Raw genomic sequence first — 14,573 nt, forward strand, 5'->3', positions numbered from 1 at the left:
ACGCATATAATCAATTTCACCAGTGTGTTTTAAATGTGTTTTTTTTTTAATTATGAAGAACGAAATAATCTTTCTATATCAAATATATGAAGACACAAACACAAATATTTTTTTGCTTTGAAATGTAAACCGTACAAAAAAGCCCAGAATTTTTTTTCAAAAATGACCGAAAAACTCAATTCTAATTTCTTAGTAAAACCAAAATAAGCTACCCATTAATTATACAGACTGTTCTACGAACTGTAAACCGCCCTGAAAAGCCCAGAATTTTTTTTTTAAATTCCCTAAAAACTCCAAAAGAAACAATTATTTTATGAAAACCCACAAATTGTCACTAAATAAGCTGCCTCTGAGTCACACGTGTGTTTTGCGAACTGCTAACCGCCCAGAAACGCACAGATTTTTTTTTTTTTTTTTTTTGAAAAATGCCCTAAAACTCTAAAATAGCCTAATTATTTTATGAAATTCAATTTATTGTCCCTAAATAATAAACTGCCCCTTAATTGTACAGAGCGTAACTATGAACTGTACTAAAGTCTATAATTAAAAAAAACGACCCCCAAAACTTAATTCTAATTAATATTTTATGAAAAATCCATGAATTGCCCCTAAATAAGCTATCATTATTGTACACGCCCAGATTTTTATTAAAAAAATCCCTATAAACTAAAAGTCTTTTTTTTATTAAAATCCGCAAATTGCTCCCTAAATAAGCTATCATTATTGTACAGACCGTTCTACGGACTGTGAACCGCCAAGAAAGGCACAGAATGTTTTTTTTTAGAAAAATGCCCTAAAAAATTAAAAAAAGCGTAATATTATTTTATTAAATTTAATGAATTGCCATATGTAAGCTATCATTATTGCAACTCGTTATAAAGTTCTATTATCAAATTTTGTACGCATGACCAGCAAATCTAGGCATAGCGCATTCTGTCATCCCACGTTACCGAAGTAAAACAAAATATGTAGCTTTAGACTTTTACATTGGCCGTCTGGGCTGTTTATGCGATACCCATTACAATGTTAACGGTATAGTTGTTTTACATGGTTAAAACTAAAGCATCATAGTCATTATAGAGATTTTTTAGAATATACCCAAATAACTCAATTCTAATTAGTTGATGAAGATTCATAAATAAGCTATCATTATTGTACAGAGCGTTCTACGGACTGTGAACCGTCCAGAAACGAGGTGTACTTCTGCCCACAACCGAACTTCAAACCTCGAACAAGATGCAACACCACGAATGACCCGGAGTAACCCCCTCAGCAAGTCCGTGTCTATGTCGTCACAGTGGTCGACTGTTTCGGGCTCGCCTCGGGCGCACAGGTATACGTTTGTTGCGTCATTATGGCTTTGTGTGACGAAACAGTTGGCGGCAAATGGCCGATCGTAACAGCAAGAAAACACTTTTTAGGGATTTTCTTTCTATTTAATACTGTTTTGAATACCTTCTTTAAATTTATGTAATGCTTTAAAAGTTTTGTAGAAGTTTTTCTCGAATTTTACAGTTAGGGTTTTTCCACATTATTATCGCAGTTAAATTAAGACAGTTTTGTGAACTCTTCTTGATATTTTATCAGTTAAAAGACGTTTTGTAAAAGTTTCTCTAAAATTTATACAATTTGGTGAAACATTTCTTTGAAATTTTACGGTTGAATTTTTTTTTACTTTTTACAGTTTTGAAGAAGTTTTTAGTGATATTTTCGCAGCAGCAGTTAAGTTCAAATTAACACGGTTTTGTGAACACTCGCGTGGTTTCACACAAGGCCATTCACAAAAAACGAAAATTACCGGAAAAGGTCGCTTGTCGCCTCGAGCGTCATGACGTCACCGTTTTCACACTTCCAAGTCAATTCGTGCCGCGCTGACGTCACAAGTTGTTTGTTTTGGTGTTCCCGGCCACACCAGGCCAGCTTTCGGGGCCAATTTAAACAGGCCGGCTCTTATTTGTTCCTAAGTGTTTTTTTCACAAGTCGCCAGTTTTTTGGACCGAATTAAAAACCGTGGCCTGGTTTTTGCGGCATTTTGTTTTCTGCAATTGATACTTTGTAAAATCGGCCGCGAATCGGGGGTAAAATGGTGCTGGCCACCTACGAAGCGGCCCGGTTTCGCTGGCCAGTTTTCAATAAATTTGCTCTTTCACGAACGTACAAGGCCTAAGGCGTTTCATTTTGATAAAAGTCGATATAATTGGATGAACATCGGAGAAATCCGCACTTGGTCGATAAATCAGTTTGAAGTTGGAATCCCACCGCAAGCTAGTTTTCATTCGGCTGATACCTTGTTTCGATGGTTCTTAGTGCCATTACCATTTCTTTATGAGAAAATGTTTTTTTAAATGCTTAAATGGCTCAAATAACGCCTAAAACTGTCTGATAAGCGTATAGGACTACTGGAACGCCTGTCTGACATCGGCCATTTGTTGGCTATTGCAACTTCAAGAGTGACCGATTCTACATTTACGAACGTACACACCACACATATGTGGCTGTATATGATTTAAGTTAACAACACTAAGCCTTTTAACAGAGTACTGAGATTTATACCAACTGTTTTTCAACTGAATTTAGGAACTTAATTTACCCGTAGTTCGAACGGCGCCGTTGTGTCGCCGCTGTTTTGACAACGGGTTTGTTCGGTTAGGGGTAATGGGTGGGGTTATAATTTGGGTCAGGTTTGAAAGTATTTGCTTCTTGTTTCAGTGGCCAGAGTCCGAGAAGAAGTACAAGCAGCGCAAGTGCGACATCTACCGGCAGAATCACGAGGTCACGTGGTTCAAGTAGGACTGAAGGCGGGTCGATGCACAAAATCAAAAGTGAGCTGCTTCTATCAAAGCATGTTGAATACATGAACTAGATCAGTGGTTCTCAACCTTTTTTTACACGTGGCCACTTTTTGATGCTGTCAAATAGTCGCGGACCCCTTACATTTTTTTGATGTAATATCTGCGTTTAGTGGTTTTTAATTATTCAGTAGCCTATATATGTCTAGTGCACCTTCGTGATAGACAGCACCAAATTAATTTATGACAGGTTTATTTTAATGTGATTTCTGCGTCTGCATCTCCGAAGCAAATCTTAAAATGCGTGGTTTTGTTTTTGACAATCCTAGACGCATGTCATCTTTGCGATAGCATGAACTAAAATCCAGTACATGTGAACTGCTGTAATGTTGTCTTCCATTTTACAATCTATTTGTGTTACATCACAATGGAAGTGTTACGTCACACTCAATGTGATTTTATCACTTACCAATATTGTGATTAAGCATGTTTCCCAGCGTTAATTAATTCAATAAACGTATATTTAGAAGTTTTTGCGGACCCCCTGAAAACATTTTGCGGACCCCAAGGGGTCCGTGGACCCACGGTTGAGAACCACTGAACTAGATCAAAAGGCCTAGACACTTAAGTGTATAATTTAGAATAGCACACGATTTCAGTTTCACATTTTTCTTCCGAGTTCGACCTAAAATAGCAGGTTTAATAATTTTACTTGTTTTTATGACGTCATAAAAAAAATATGTGTCGACCCTGCTGGTCCACGTCAAACAATACTTTATTTAGGAGTCCGCATTTAAAAATAAGCCAACTGATTAATAAAAGCGCAAAAGTTTCCTAAACCTTAAAAATAACAAAATGTAATTCATTGCAAAGCATTTTGTAAGTACGTGTACGAATTTCGGTTGTAATTTTTTGAACCCTTTCTTAAATAATTTTCTTTTCTTTTTTTAATTTTTACCTATCTACCTCTGGGTGCTGCTTACCTAACTAATATGTATAAAAGTTTTTTTTTTTTTACAGAATAATAATCCCGCTTTAGATATTGTGGCCTTTAAGGTTTTCTGGTATGTTCCCTAACAGTTTTTACCGACAAATTCTACTCAAATAATTCATGGATCCCCTAAATCTAGCCCACGTACCCCTGTGCCTTTATGCCAGAGGTCGGGAACCTTTTTGCTAAGGAAGCCATAAAAGCTGAATACTTTTAGTTGTATTATTATGAGCGCCATATAAAATTGTTCCACATCTAGTTTAGGGTGGTAAAAATAGTGATTTAAATAGGAATGTTTATTTTATTTCTACATGTCAGGCGCAAATAAATGCATTGGCGAAGTTTGCAAAACTTTAATTATGGTCTGCCATGATTCGAACAGGGCCTTTTAGATAATAAGAGGTTCCGTCAAACGGACTAACAGCCACCAAAAGACAAATAGGATTTACGCACAAAGCGGACAAAAAGCTACTGTTTGTTTTAACCAAGTAAAATATACAGTTTGAAAGGGGTCATGGCCGCGTACAGTTTAATTAAAATCATGCTACAATAATAGCTTAGATTTATTTGTGGCAACATTCCTTCATCAAAAAGCCATATGGCGACACCAAAAGTATTTATGGCTCGCGAGTCATAGGTTTCTGGCCCCTGCTTTATGCTTAGCTAGGTAAACGTTTAAACCTCGAACCTTAAATCCGTCAAACCATTCCAGGGCTTAAAAATCGTCGAAGATATGCGGCAACCCTGCTGTGTTAAAGTTAGGAGTTTAGCTGCAATGTATAATGGCATTTATATATGATTAATATTCAACTTATTTCTGATATACAACTTTTCTGATGTATATACGTAACCTGCTCGAGGAAACCTTTACTGCCTCCTCAAATTGGTTACTTTTAACCGTTTTTTCTCCTATTCACACTTCCTCTTACTTTCCTTATCACAGGGAGGAACTCGAAGAAGAGCTCTCTCCAGGAGGACATTCTTCTCCCGAGTCCCTCATCCACCAGCGCCTCCACATCCGTGGTCAGCTCACACTCGAGCATCTCCGAAGTTGACGGGATCGCAGGTGCGTTGCTATGGCAACTAGGGATATCCGATAACGAACTAATTGATGCGTTTCATTCTTAATTTGTAATTTGTATTTCTTTCTTATTTTAGAAGACGACAAATTAGAAACTGCCAAACTGAAGTTAACTTCGGTTTAGCCAATAAAGCAAAATGTGGTCCTTTACACTGAAGACACTTACACGTCCAATTGATTATTTTTCATTAAAGTTCATTATTTACTTTGTTTTATTATTATAGGACTAAAATACGCAGGCTGCTTATCCTCGTTGTTTTATTGTATTATTTTGATGAAAAAACATGCCTGTAAAACACAAATGAATTCTGTATCGAATGGGCATATCACTATCATCGTGCCGATACTGCCCCTTACAAATTTTACGCGATATTTTTTACAATTTTTAATTTTTACTTTGTTTTATTTTGCATTTTTTATGGCTAAAATCCTACGCCAAAAAGTCAGAGGCAGTGAACAAAATCAAAATTTATGTTAAAATGTAACGGCGCCAACCTTTCAAAACGTTTTTTTAACTTTATTTTTAGAATTTAATGTTAGTTTTTTAAATTTAGGTTTAATTAAATTTTTTTTTAAATATCACATTTCTGAATGTAGAGGCGAGATTACATTGTAAAAACTCATTTAAACGTGTTCTTATATTTATTTTTTCAAATATTTTTCACCCCTCTTTAGGTTACCCCGCCACCACAAAACTTGGGAATTCCCCCAGCCCCACTCACGCACCCCTCGTTGTGAAACCGTCGCCCCGCCCCAACAAGAAGGACCACCGTCGGACACGCTCCACTGCCGATGACCTCACGTCACGTGACTCACTGAGTGTGACGTCATCCAAGACCAGGATCAAGGACCGCGTCATAGGTGATGACGTAGTTTGGTTGGATTTGTACTACAACTAAACTGCATCGTGATTATTATGAGTTAAGGGATAGAAAGCGTTAGACGAATGTAACACGTCATCACATGATGTAACACGTCATCACATGACGTCATCTTTACATATTCGACTTAAAAATTAATTAAAAAAATATTTTAACTAAATTTAATGTATTGTTGTATAGTTAAGAAAAATCTGGTGCTAAACTGCTGCAAAAGCGTTGGACATATTATGCAAAACGTCGTTTTATTACGTCATCTCCTTATTTCTGACGTCAATATTAGTTTACGTTAAACTAATTTTAGGTACTTGTCATGAAACCGAATAAACCGAATTTATTTGTGTATTGTTAAAAAAAACTCTTTTCAGACTAAACCATGCCGTTTTAAAGCGTGGACTATATAATTATAACAGTCAGAAATGAATTTTATTCTTCGGGGCATAATTGCTCGAGGTTGTAGTTAGACGTCGTGAGAATATCAAAGCCCATACACAGGTAATTAGCATTCTGTGAACGTTTCGAAAAATTCTACCTTATTCTGTATGAGCTTTGAATTTTGTATTTTGTAGGATGACAATTAATTGAACTTCTTTCTCTTTCCTCAGAGTTATTTTTCAAACGTAGCAAGAATCGTTCCTCGGTGAAAACGCCCAACGATGTGGTGAGTTGACACTTTTGTTTCTTACAAAAAAATAAAATAAATAAATAGCAACTTTCTGTTCAAAATAAGAAAGCACAAAATAATATGAACTTCAGAAATGCAAAGAGCAAGAAAGGGATTAATAAACATTCACTTCGGTTTTCTTTAAAGCTTTTAAACGGCAAATTATTCTAACAGCAACTATGCATTATAAACACCTACAAATATAACTTAAAAAAACAAATAAAGAAGCCTAATTGTGAGTGCGTGATTTATTGAGTGCATGGTTGGCACATTACTTTTAGACTTTAAAGCATGTTTCAATTTGATTTGCCTATTTGGATGCTAATGGCGCCATTTGTCAGTAGACTGCATACTTTTTTCAAAAATGTAAAATACAAATTATGAGAAAATCCCTAGTTGCAAAATTTCTTTTTAGTTTATCTTGTTTCATGTTTTTTTTAGTTAATAATAAAAATTTGAGATGCAATATATTTTAACTTCTTTCATGTCGATCTTAAGAAACAGTTAAGAAATTAAAAAAAATCCAAAATTGTTGTAACTCCTACGCCATCTGTGTGCAAACTGTCCATATAATGACATCAAGGCTATTTAAAATACGTCTAAAATGCCAAAATATTTAGATCGAGCGCAAGAAACAACAAGACGACAGTTCATCAGGCTACGTATCAGACCACCACCCTTTCGACCACGCTGATTGGAGGAGCCTCGACCAATCATCGTCGCTCATCGAGGAACCCGACGACGACGCGCCGCCCTCGCCCCTTCGCCACGCCCACTCGGCTCTAGCCAATCAGCAGCTCGCCTCGTCAGTCGACACGCTCAAGGTATGTGACGTCATCGAGGTGACGTCACGACAGGCGCAGATCAAACGCAATTCGTCGGATTTCTCGCTGAAGACTGACCTTTCGGTGACCCCGTGCAACGCAGGGGGCGAAATGAGTCTGTTATCGACTTGGAACACGAACAACTCGGGTCAGAGTGAATCTGTGATCCAAAACGGAGGAGAACGGACTCGGGCCGCTTCCCGCTTTTACCTGGCGCCAACAGAGCCCCCGGAACCGCCCGGACAAAGGTTCCACCGGGCCCGCTCGCTGCCCGACGTGCTAGACGCACGCTCCCCTCGCGATCGCAACAATCGCCACCTCGCTGATGACGTCATATCGCGGCGAAATCACGAGCGAAACGCGGGCAGCGGGGAATCCCCGCGCAACTTTGCGGAAAACCGCGCTTTAACGGACCTGGTCAACTCTAGCGCCCACTGGCGGCGTTCGGACGGCCATTTCCAAAAATCCAACCCTCCCGACCACTTCCCCTCCCCCCTCTATACCCAACGACCCGCGCCAGACCACTGTGACGTCATAGAACGTGACGCGAGTCCCCCTAAGCCCTCACCGGCCGAGGGGGAGGGGGTAAAAGGCGGACTGGGATCGGAATTGCGGAATCGCGGAAACACGGAAGTGTCTCACGACTCCGGCTACGGACTCGAGTCGTCGCCTGTGGCTGTGACGTCATCGGTTGATGACGCACCGGCAACTGGTGACGTCACGCCAGGGACCGACGATCCGTTCTATGACGCGGCGGATTGGAGATTGAGCAAACCGACTGGTAAGTTGGGGGAATAAAATATCAGCTTGAAATTTTTTTTTAGTGTTTTATAATGAGCTTAAATATGTAAATATCCCTGAAACGCGTTATTTAGCAAGGGAATATTTTTAGTTCTTGATAGCGAAAAATAGCATTAGCATTCAAACTGTTTAAGCCAATTATGAAAGGTAATAAGTGCTAACTTGGTTTTGGTTTTCGATTTTTGTGTTTTTTTTGGTTGAAATATTGCTAACGCGTTGACCAATTTTATAATTTTAATATTTTCTCGTGTTTAGGTCTGGCTGCGGTTCGTATCTTCAATCAACACACAACATCGCCTGTGGCCGATATCAGGAAAACATTGCAAGATGTGTAAGTGTTTATTTTGTAAAATTGAAGTCCAATTGATAAGTGCAAAAGCTCTGTAACAACCACCTTCCCCCTTATACTTGAAAATTGACATATTTTAATATTTTTATTAATTTATTTACACCTATTTCGCGCTTACAGATGGCCGTGTATTTCATAATTCGGTTCCGATAATTTAATCTATCTCGATCTGTAAACTGTTATTATGCATTTTTTTTTTAATTTTTTTTTTTTTATATTTTTTGTTAAATCCACATTTTTAATAACTCGAATAACGCGCTAAAAATATCTGAGTACTCGATGTTAACTGTTGTGCTTTCATCATGGTGACTCTTTTTAAAGCTGAGCAATTGTGTTGTAACCATGTTCGAAAAATCTGATTACAAATCTTACAGTCAGCGTTCGCTGGCCGAATGCTTAAACATTTTTGTGTTTTTTACTTTTATTTTGTAAACCGCTAGTTTTTAGAGGGCAAGTGATCAAAAATGTTTGTGTTTAATTATCGTTGCGAAGTACTCGATATTTCAGTGGTGTTTCTCTTAAGTAACATCAGTTTCCGCGGATTTAATGACTAAGTAGCTGTTTTGAATTTTCCAGCAAATCAACTTGACTTTGTTCACTAGGACAAATGTCTTGACTTAGATTAAGGGACTACTTTGTTTGAGTGCATTTTATCAATATCGTCCTTTTAAGCCACTTGTTAAATGCAATAAATATTACCTTGCTGTATGTTTTGGTTTTAATTTTTAATCAGACAATGCATTTGCAAGTATAGACTTATTTTTACAATGACTATAGGACCGGGACTTGACTTGCTATTTGCATAATAAAATACGTGACTTCAACTAAGTTTTTTTCTGATTGTGGCACTCACAAAAACAAGGATGAATAATATCTTCTTCTTCCTTCCAGAAGCGAGAGGTTCCCGGACACACTTGATTCAGATGAACGAGAGGAGATTGTGAGGACCACTCGATACGTTGGGATCGCAGTGCCCGACCACCTCGAACACATCTTCCAGGTAAATTTTTGTTAGAACCGGGACTACGGACTAGGGACTCGGTTCTTTGTCGCTGGAGTCGAACCCCGGACTCGTAAAACCACCGAGTCCCAGGGCAGACGAGCATAGTATGAAGTTGGAAACCTTTAAGGCCGCTAACTGTAATCGTAAAAGTGGAATAGCATAGGTTGGGATATGGGTCGAATAAGTAATAACACCCTACCTCTAGTACTAGATTGCTCAATATCACACTATTCTGACGACGTAAATTGGTTTAATACCGGCTTTAGAGTAGTTGGAGACAGACTCGGGAGTCGATAGATTCGAGAAATGTGCTGGAACTCGGACTTACTTATATTATTATTTTTTGGCCTAGGTTATATTTAACCGAGACCGCAGCCCTGTTTAAAACTTTGTCGTTATGCATTTCCGGTATAAAATATCAGATGTATTTAAAAAAAACTTCATGCTCGCTGGGTGTCCCACCAAGACGTAAAAAATGTTAACAACACTCGTCTAAAGATTCATCTCGTTTGAATCATGAACATTTAATATATATTTATCCTGCGAGAGATTCTTTACATACAAAAGCTAAAACTTTGGTTTGCGTTTCCATACTTCTACGCAATGAAATATTTTTATCTGCGAGGCTAAAAAAACAAGCTATATATTTTTTTATTTTTTCAGCCCTTGGATGGTAAAACCGCCAAAAACGCAAAATCTCCGTCAAACTTGTTGTCAGACTGGAAAGGACTGATCGAAGATGGTAAGAGAAATACGTTTCGTGGAAAATTATTTAATCTTACTGTTGAGTTTGTCTGTTTGTAAATACCTTATATACCTGGAATATTTATTTTCTGTATTACTTTTTCATTTCTTATCTCCTTTTTTCCAAATTTTATAGTAGAGTATTTTTTTTATGTTAATACTTAAGAAAATATTTTTTGAGAAAATAAGACAACTTGGCTTAATTCTAATTATATTCGTTTCTTGGTTCATTTATGTCTTTTCCCGCTTTTCTAAATGTGTTGGAATATTGTTTTGATTCAAACACTCCCTAACAAACACCTCTGTTACGTCACAGACGGCCTGCCCGACATGAACCCAGGTCGGCGCAAGGTCAACGAGCTGCTTCAAGGTCGAAAATTTCGCGGCTTAGACGAGTACACGTTTGGCCCAGCGGTGGCCGCAGCCCTCAAGGCCAGCAGTAGCAAACAGGGGAAGTCCCACTCTACGGCCAACACCCCTTGCGCGCGCACCCCCGACAGCATAATGAGCGAAGCCAGCGATCTCTGCTATCTTGGTGAGATTTTTTTATTTTTTTCGAAAGAGTTTTCATTGTTTTTGTATTCGTATTAGTTTCTGTTTATTTTTTTGTTTTTTATTTCTAAGTAAAGTTATTTTTTGGGATATCTGTGCTTATTTTGCAAAAAATATAAGTTCAAGTTTTTCTCTTTTTCTCGCTATATTACATCATTATGCTAGCGACCTCTGATATATTGGCGAGCAGTTTTGTGTTTTTTGGCTAGATTTTTTTTGGGTATCTTCTAGGGATGCTCAAAGTAGAATATCGAATCCTTGGATTCGAATCCAATTCTGCCATTTATTTCGGGTAATTGGAACCGATATAATTTAATGTTTTACCGCGGATTGTTGCGCCTAATTGCACAAACGCGTGTGGTAAGTTTGCCTGTCGCCGCGGCGACCAATTTACAGTGCTTGCTTTAAATGTAACCTCGTAGTGCAGTGTCAGCGTTTTTTCGGGCGACCAATTACCGCGTCTCGCGATAACGTTCGTCTAATAATTAAGTGTCAATCAAGCGTTATTGGGCGAGCGGCTAACGTGTAATGTCAGGTGTGGAGTTCGCAATTTCCCTAAATGCATTAAGTTGCAAAAGTAACATAGCGTTGCAAAACGTGCTGGCCGTCCACAAAATGCGCTATGAGGTTACTTCAGGTCAACTTTAGGCCAATATTCAGGGAAGTTATGCAGTTATGCACAACGTAATTGTCAAGAATTCGTTATGTCAATAATAACTTTGTATTCTTTGCAGTACATCATTTGACTGCATAACAGATCATGTTAGTCAAAAAAGAAGCAATAAGACTTAACAATGCTTTCAAAATCAGGACCGAATTGCTTAAGACTTCTGTGTGCAGTGTTGCATTTTCTCACTATTGGCAAAAATATAAGTTTTGGACACAACCTGGACTGTTGACATTACAGTTTACAGAACGGCTTCAGATGACAGTTGTTAAGAATGTTAAACATATGAGAGAGTTTTTTAATTATAATGTACACATGTTAGAAAATTGTTTGGGCGATTTATTGCTGTGATTGTGGGCCAGGGTAGATTAAGATTAATCCCTTCCCCAAACAAAATCGAGGTTAAATAATTTAATAAAAATATACTAGGATTCGCTATTCTAGATTCGAAACCTATTATTCTAGAATACCTTGGGATTCTACTTTGAACATCCCTAGTATCTTCACTATTTGCGAAAAAATTATGTTTGGAGAGTTTCTTCGCTATATTCCAGCATTATGCTAGCGCTATGCATAGGAAATGCAACAAAATGTAAAGGCTGTCCCTGCACCAGTGGTTCTCAACCGCCAGTCCGCTAAATTATAATATAATATCTCAATTGCAAAATATTGAAAGCTTGTAATTTCCAACATGTGACGTAACAAAGAGGTAATGGTTTACTTTGGACTTCACAATACTAAGTGTTGTTTTGCCAATCTGTAGTCTACAACGGTGAAGGTTTTAAATGTGATTTTTCAGCCGTATATTTTTTATTCCCGCAGGCGGCCACACGATGGAGCCAGGTAGTGACGAGTACGTAGCGATCTTGCATCAGGAAATTGTTCAACTTGTTACCAACCTTGGAAGCTCGGTGGGAATCAAGGCGCACGAGACAGCCCTGCTCATGTGAGTTTAAAATGACTTGGGAGTAAATAAAAGTTGGCAAATCCGAAATAATTACAAGATTTTGTTTTTGCTTAAATTCAAGTACTGCTTGCAAAAATTTAATATATTTTATACGCCGGCTAATTTGGTAAATCTGTTGAAAAGAAATTGGTATACTATTATTGTTTATATTAAAAAATATGTAAGATTTAAAAATAAATATTGTTTCAAGTATGTTGTGTTCCAATTGATATAAAAAATGCGTTTTCTTAAAATATTCTACCTCTACCTGTGGCTGTTAAACAGACTATTAAATAGACGCCAGTTTATACATATGTGTTCAACATTTTAAACATCGTCAATTAAAAAGCAGTTACCAGCTAAGCAAATTGGATCGTTTCACATTTGTCATCTAATTTCAGAGCTTGGTTTTAATAATGTCTATAAATTACATGTAACTGGCCCAGGGTGTTTCCTAACGATCGTTTTATTTTGGGTCATAAAAAGATACAATCCACAAATGTTTTACACGGTTCATCATTGAATACACGATATTCTTAATTTAATACTTAACCACGTGCTCATGCTTTGCCAGTATAAACACACCAAGACTTAAAACGTTGTATTATGTTAAGGATGAAAGAAAAATGACAATTAGTTTTACAATCTTAACAAGCTTTTGCACAAACGTGCCAATAGGCCAAGTAGGGAAAAATTTGGCCTGACGAAGCAGGATTACAAAACAATTTTTCGTTCAACGATTTAATAGTTAAGCAATTATCAGTTTTGTTAATGGTGTCTGTTTAGAAGCATTTCGGTAAAATTGGAAAATAAGTTAAAAGCGTTTTTCAATTTTGATGAAATTACAATGCTTTGGTTTTAACCAAGGTTTTTCAGCAGTTTTAATTTAAGATCAAAGCCTATACAGAATTAGCTATCATTTTGAACATTTCGAATAACTCTTTATTCATTTTCAACATGATGTGATGCCTACTTCTCTATGTGGGCTTTGATATTCTTACAACGTCTTACAACAACTTCCAGACATGCTCCAAAATGTTTATTTATTGCTCAGGATTGTCACAACTTTACGAAAAAATTTCAAAGACTTTTTCAACAGTTGTTTTTATTTTGTCTCATGTTCAGGATGAAGGAGAAACGCCCAGAGGTGTTTGACTCGTTATCCTTGTACAACAGCATCGTGGAAATAATGAGCCAGTACAGCTTCCGGCTCACCACTAGGAGATTCGTCCAGGAACTCTTCCAAGATGTTCACTTCACCGAGGTCTGTGGGAAAAAAACATGGTTGAATAGCTCTAATATCTGGATAAATTTTGTTGTATTTCTTTTCCAAAACGAAAATGACAACAAGCATTTAGAGAGCTTTCGCAAACCTTTTAAAGTAGTCAAACCATAATTTAGGATAAGTGATCATTACTAAAAAACCTGACGTAATAGAGCAAATCTGAGTTAATATTCGGATTCACCGACCCAAAATTAGTTAAAATCAGTTGAAAAAATCAAAACCGGACGAATTTTTTTTTGTAGACCAGTATTATTATCAGGTGCTACCGTTGAACGACAAATTATATTGTAATGTCGACAAGCGTTTTGTGCAACCACCGTGCTTTATCAGGCCGAAGTAGGAATGAACGATAATATCAGATTCCCACTTGATGAAGAGCACCGTTGTGCGAAAACTTGTCAATGTTACAATATAAATTGTCGTTAAATAACGCTAGTTGTGGCTAAATTTAGTTACATATTAGAGTTTGACCTTTAAATCAAATTTAATAAATTTTTAGAAATTAAAAGGCAGTTTTATATGATTTTTTTGCCTTTCAAATCTTTATCTTTTTTAAAGGTCTACTTCGACGCACAGAGGGCGCTACAGAGCATCAAGTAAACATCAATTACCGCTAGACGGAGGTAGAGATCGACATGTTTAAAGCGCAAATGCGAAACCTATAGGTTGTTCAACCTGTTGGTTGTGTGACGGTTTGGCGACGGAGGCCATTTTTGTTCTTGACAAGAACCTGTTGTCGCCATTTACACGAAGAACCAACCGACTGTATTTTGCCAACTCCACACCTAGACAACTGCTGCTGTTGTTATTAGCATGATGTCGACCTCCCGATGCCCACTGTCACGTCACAATAGAGCTGACAACGTCACAATGAATACTTTCTGTGCTGCCTGTTATGGACTAAAAATACTTTTATGTTTAAGAAAATAGAAAAATCAGAATGAAAGATAAAAAAACCTCACAAGACTGGCCTGCAACACTGCCTCCAGTGAATCGCTG

At 37.5% G+C, this 14,573-nt stretch overlaps 1 protein-coding gene across 1 annotated transcript in view; it reads left to right on the plus strand.

Annotated features, from left to right (window-relative positions):
- Positions 1-14,320, plus strand: part of LOC146163171 (rapamycin-insensitive companion of mTOR-like) — a 41,132-nt gene extending 26,812 nt beyond the window's left edge. Inside the window, exons 25-37 of the mRNA XM_083381483.1 lie at positions 1,161-1,333; positions 2,710-2,822; positions 4,724-4,846; positions 5,537-5,722; positions 6,345-6,400; positions 7,024-8,008; positions 8,284-8,359; positions 9,269-9,377; positions 10,044-10,122; positions 10,441-10,659; positions 12,166-12,289; positions 13,415-13,553; positions 14,133-14,320. Of these exons, the coding sequence (XP_083237609.1) occupies positions 1,161-1,333; positions 2,710-2,822; positions 4,724-4,846; positions 5,537-5,722; positions 6,345-6,400; positions 7,024-8,008; positions 8,284-8,359; positions 9,269-9,377; positions 10,044-10,122; positions 10,441-10,659; positions 12,166-12,289; positions 13,415-13,553; positions 14,133-14,174 (2,424 nt within the window). The 3' untranslated portion in view covers positions 14,175-14,320. The remainder of the gene's footprint in view (positions 1-1,160; positions 1,334-2,709; positions 2,823-4,723; positions 4,847-5,536; positions 5,723-6,344; positions 6,401-7,023; positions 8,009-8,283; positions 8,360-9,268; positions 9,378-10,043; positions 10,123-10,440; positions 10,660-12,165; positions 12,290-13,414; positions 13,554-14,132) is intronic.
- The last annotated feature ends 253 nt before the right edge of the window (positions 14,321-14,573 follow it).

Source organism: Ascidiella aspersa, chromosome 2 (assembly GCF_963924565.1).
Source record: "Ascidiella aspersa chromosome 2, kaAscAspe10.2, whole genome shotgun sequence".
Lineage (NCBI taxonomy): Eukaryota > Metazoa > Chordata > Ascidiacea > Phlebobranchia > Ascidiidae > Ascidiella > Ascidiella aspersa.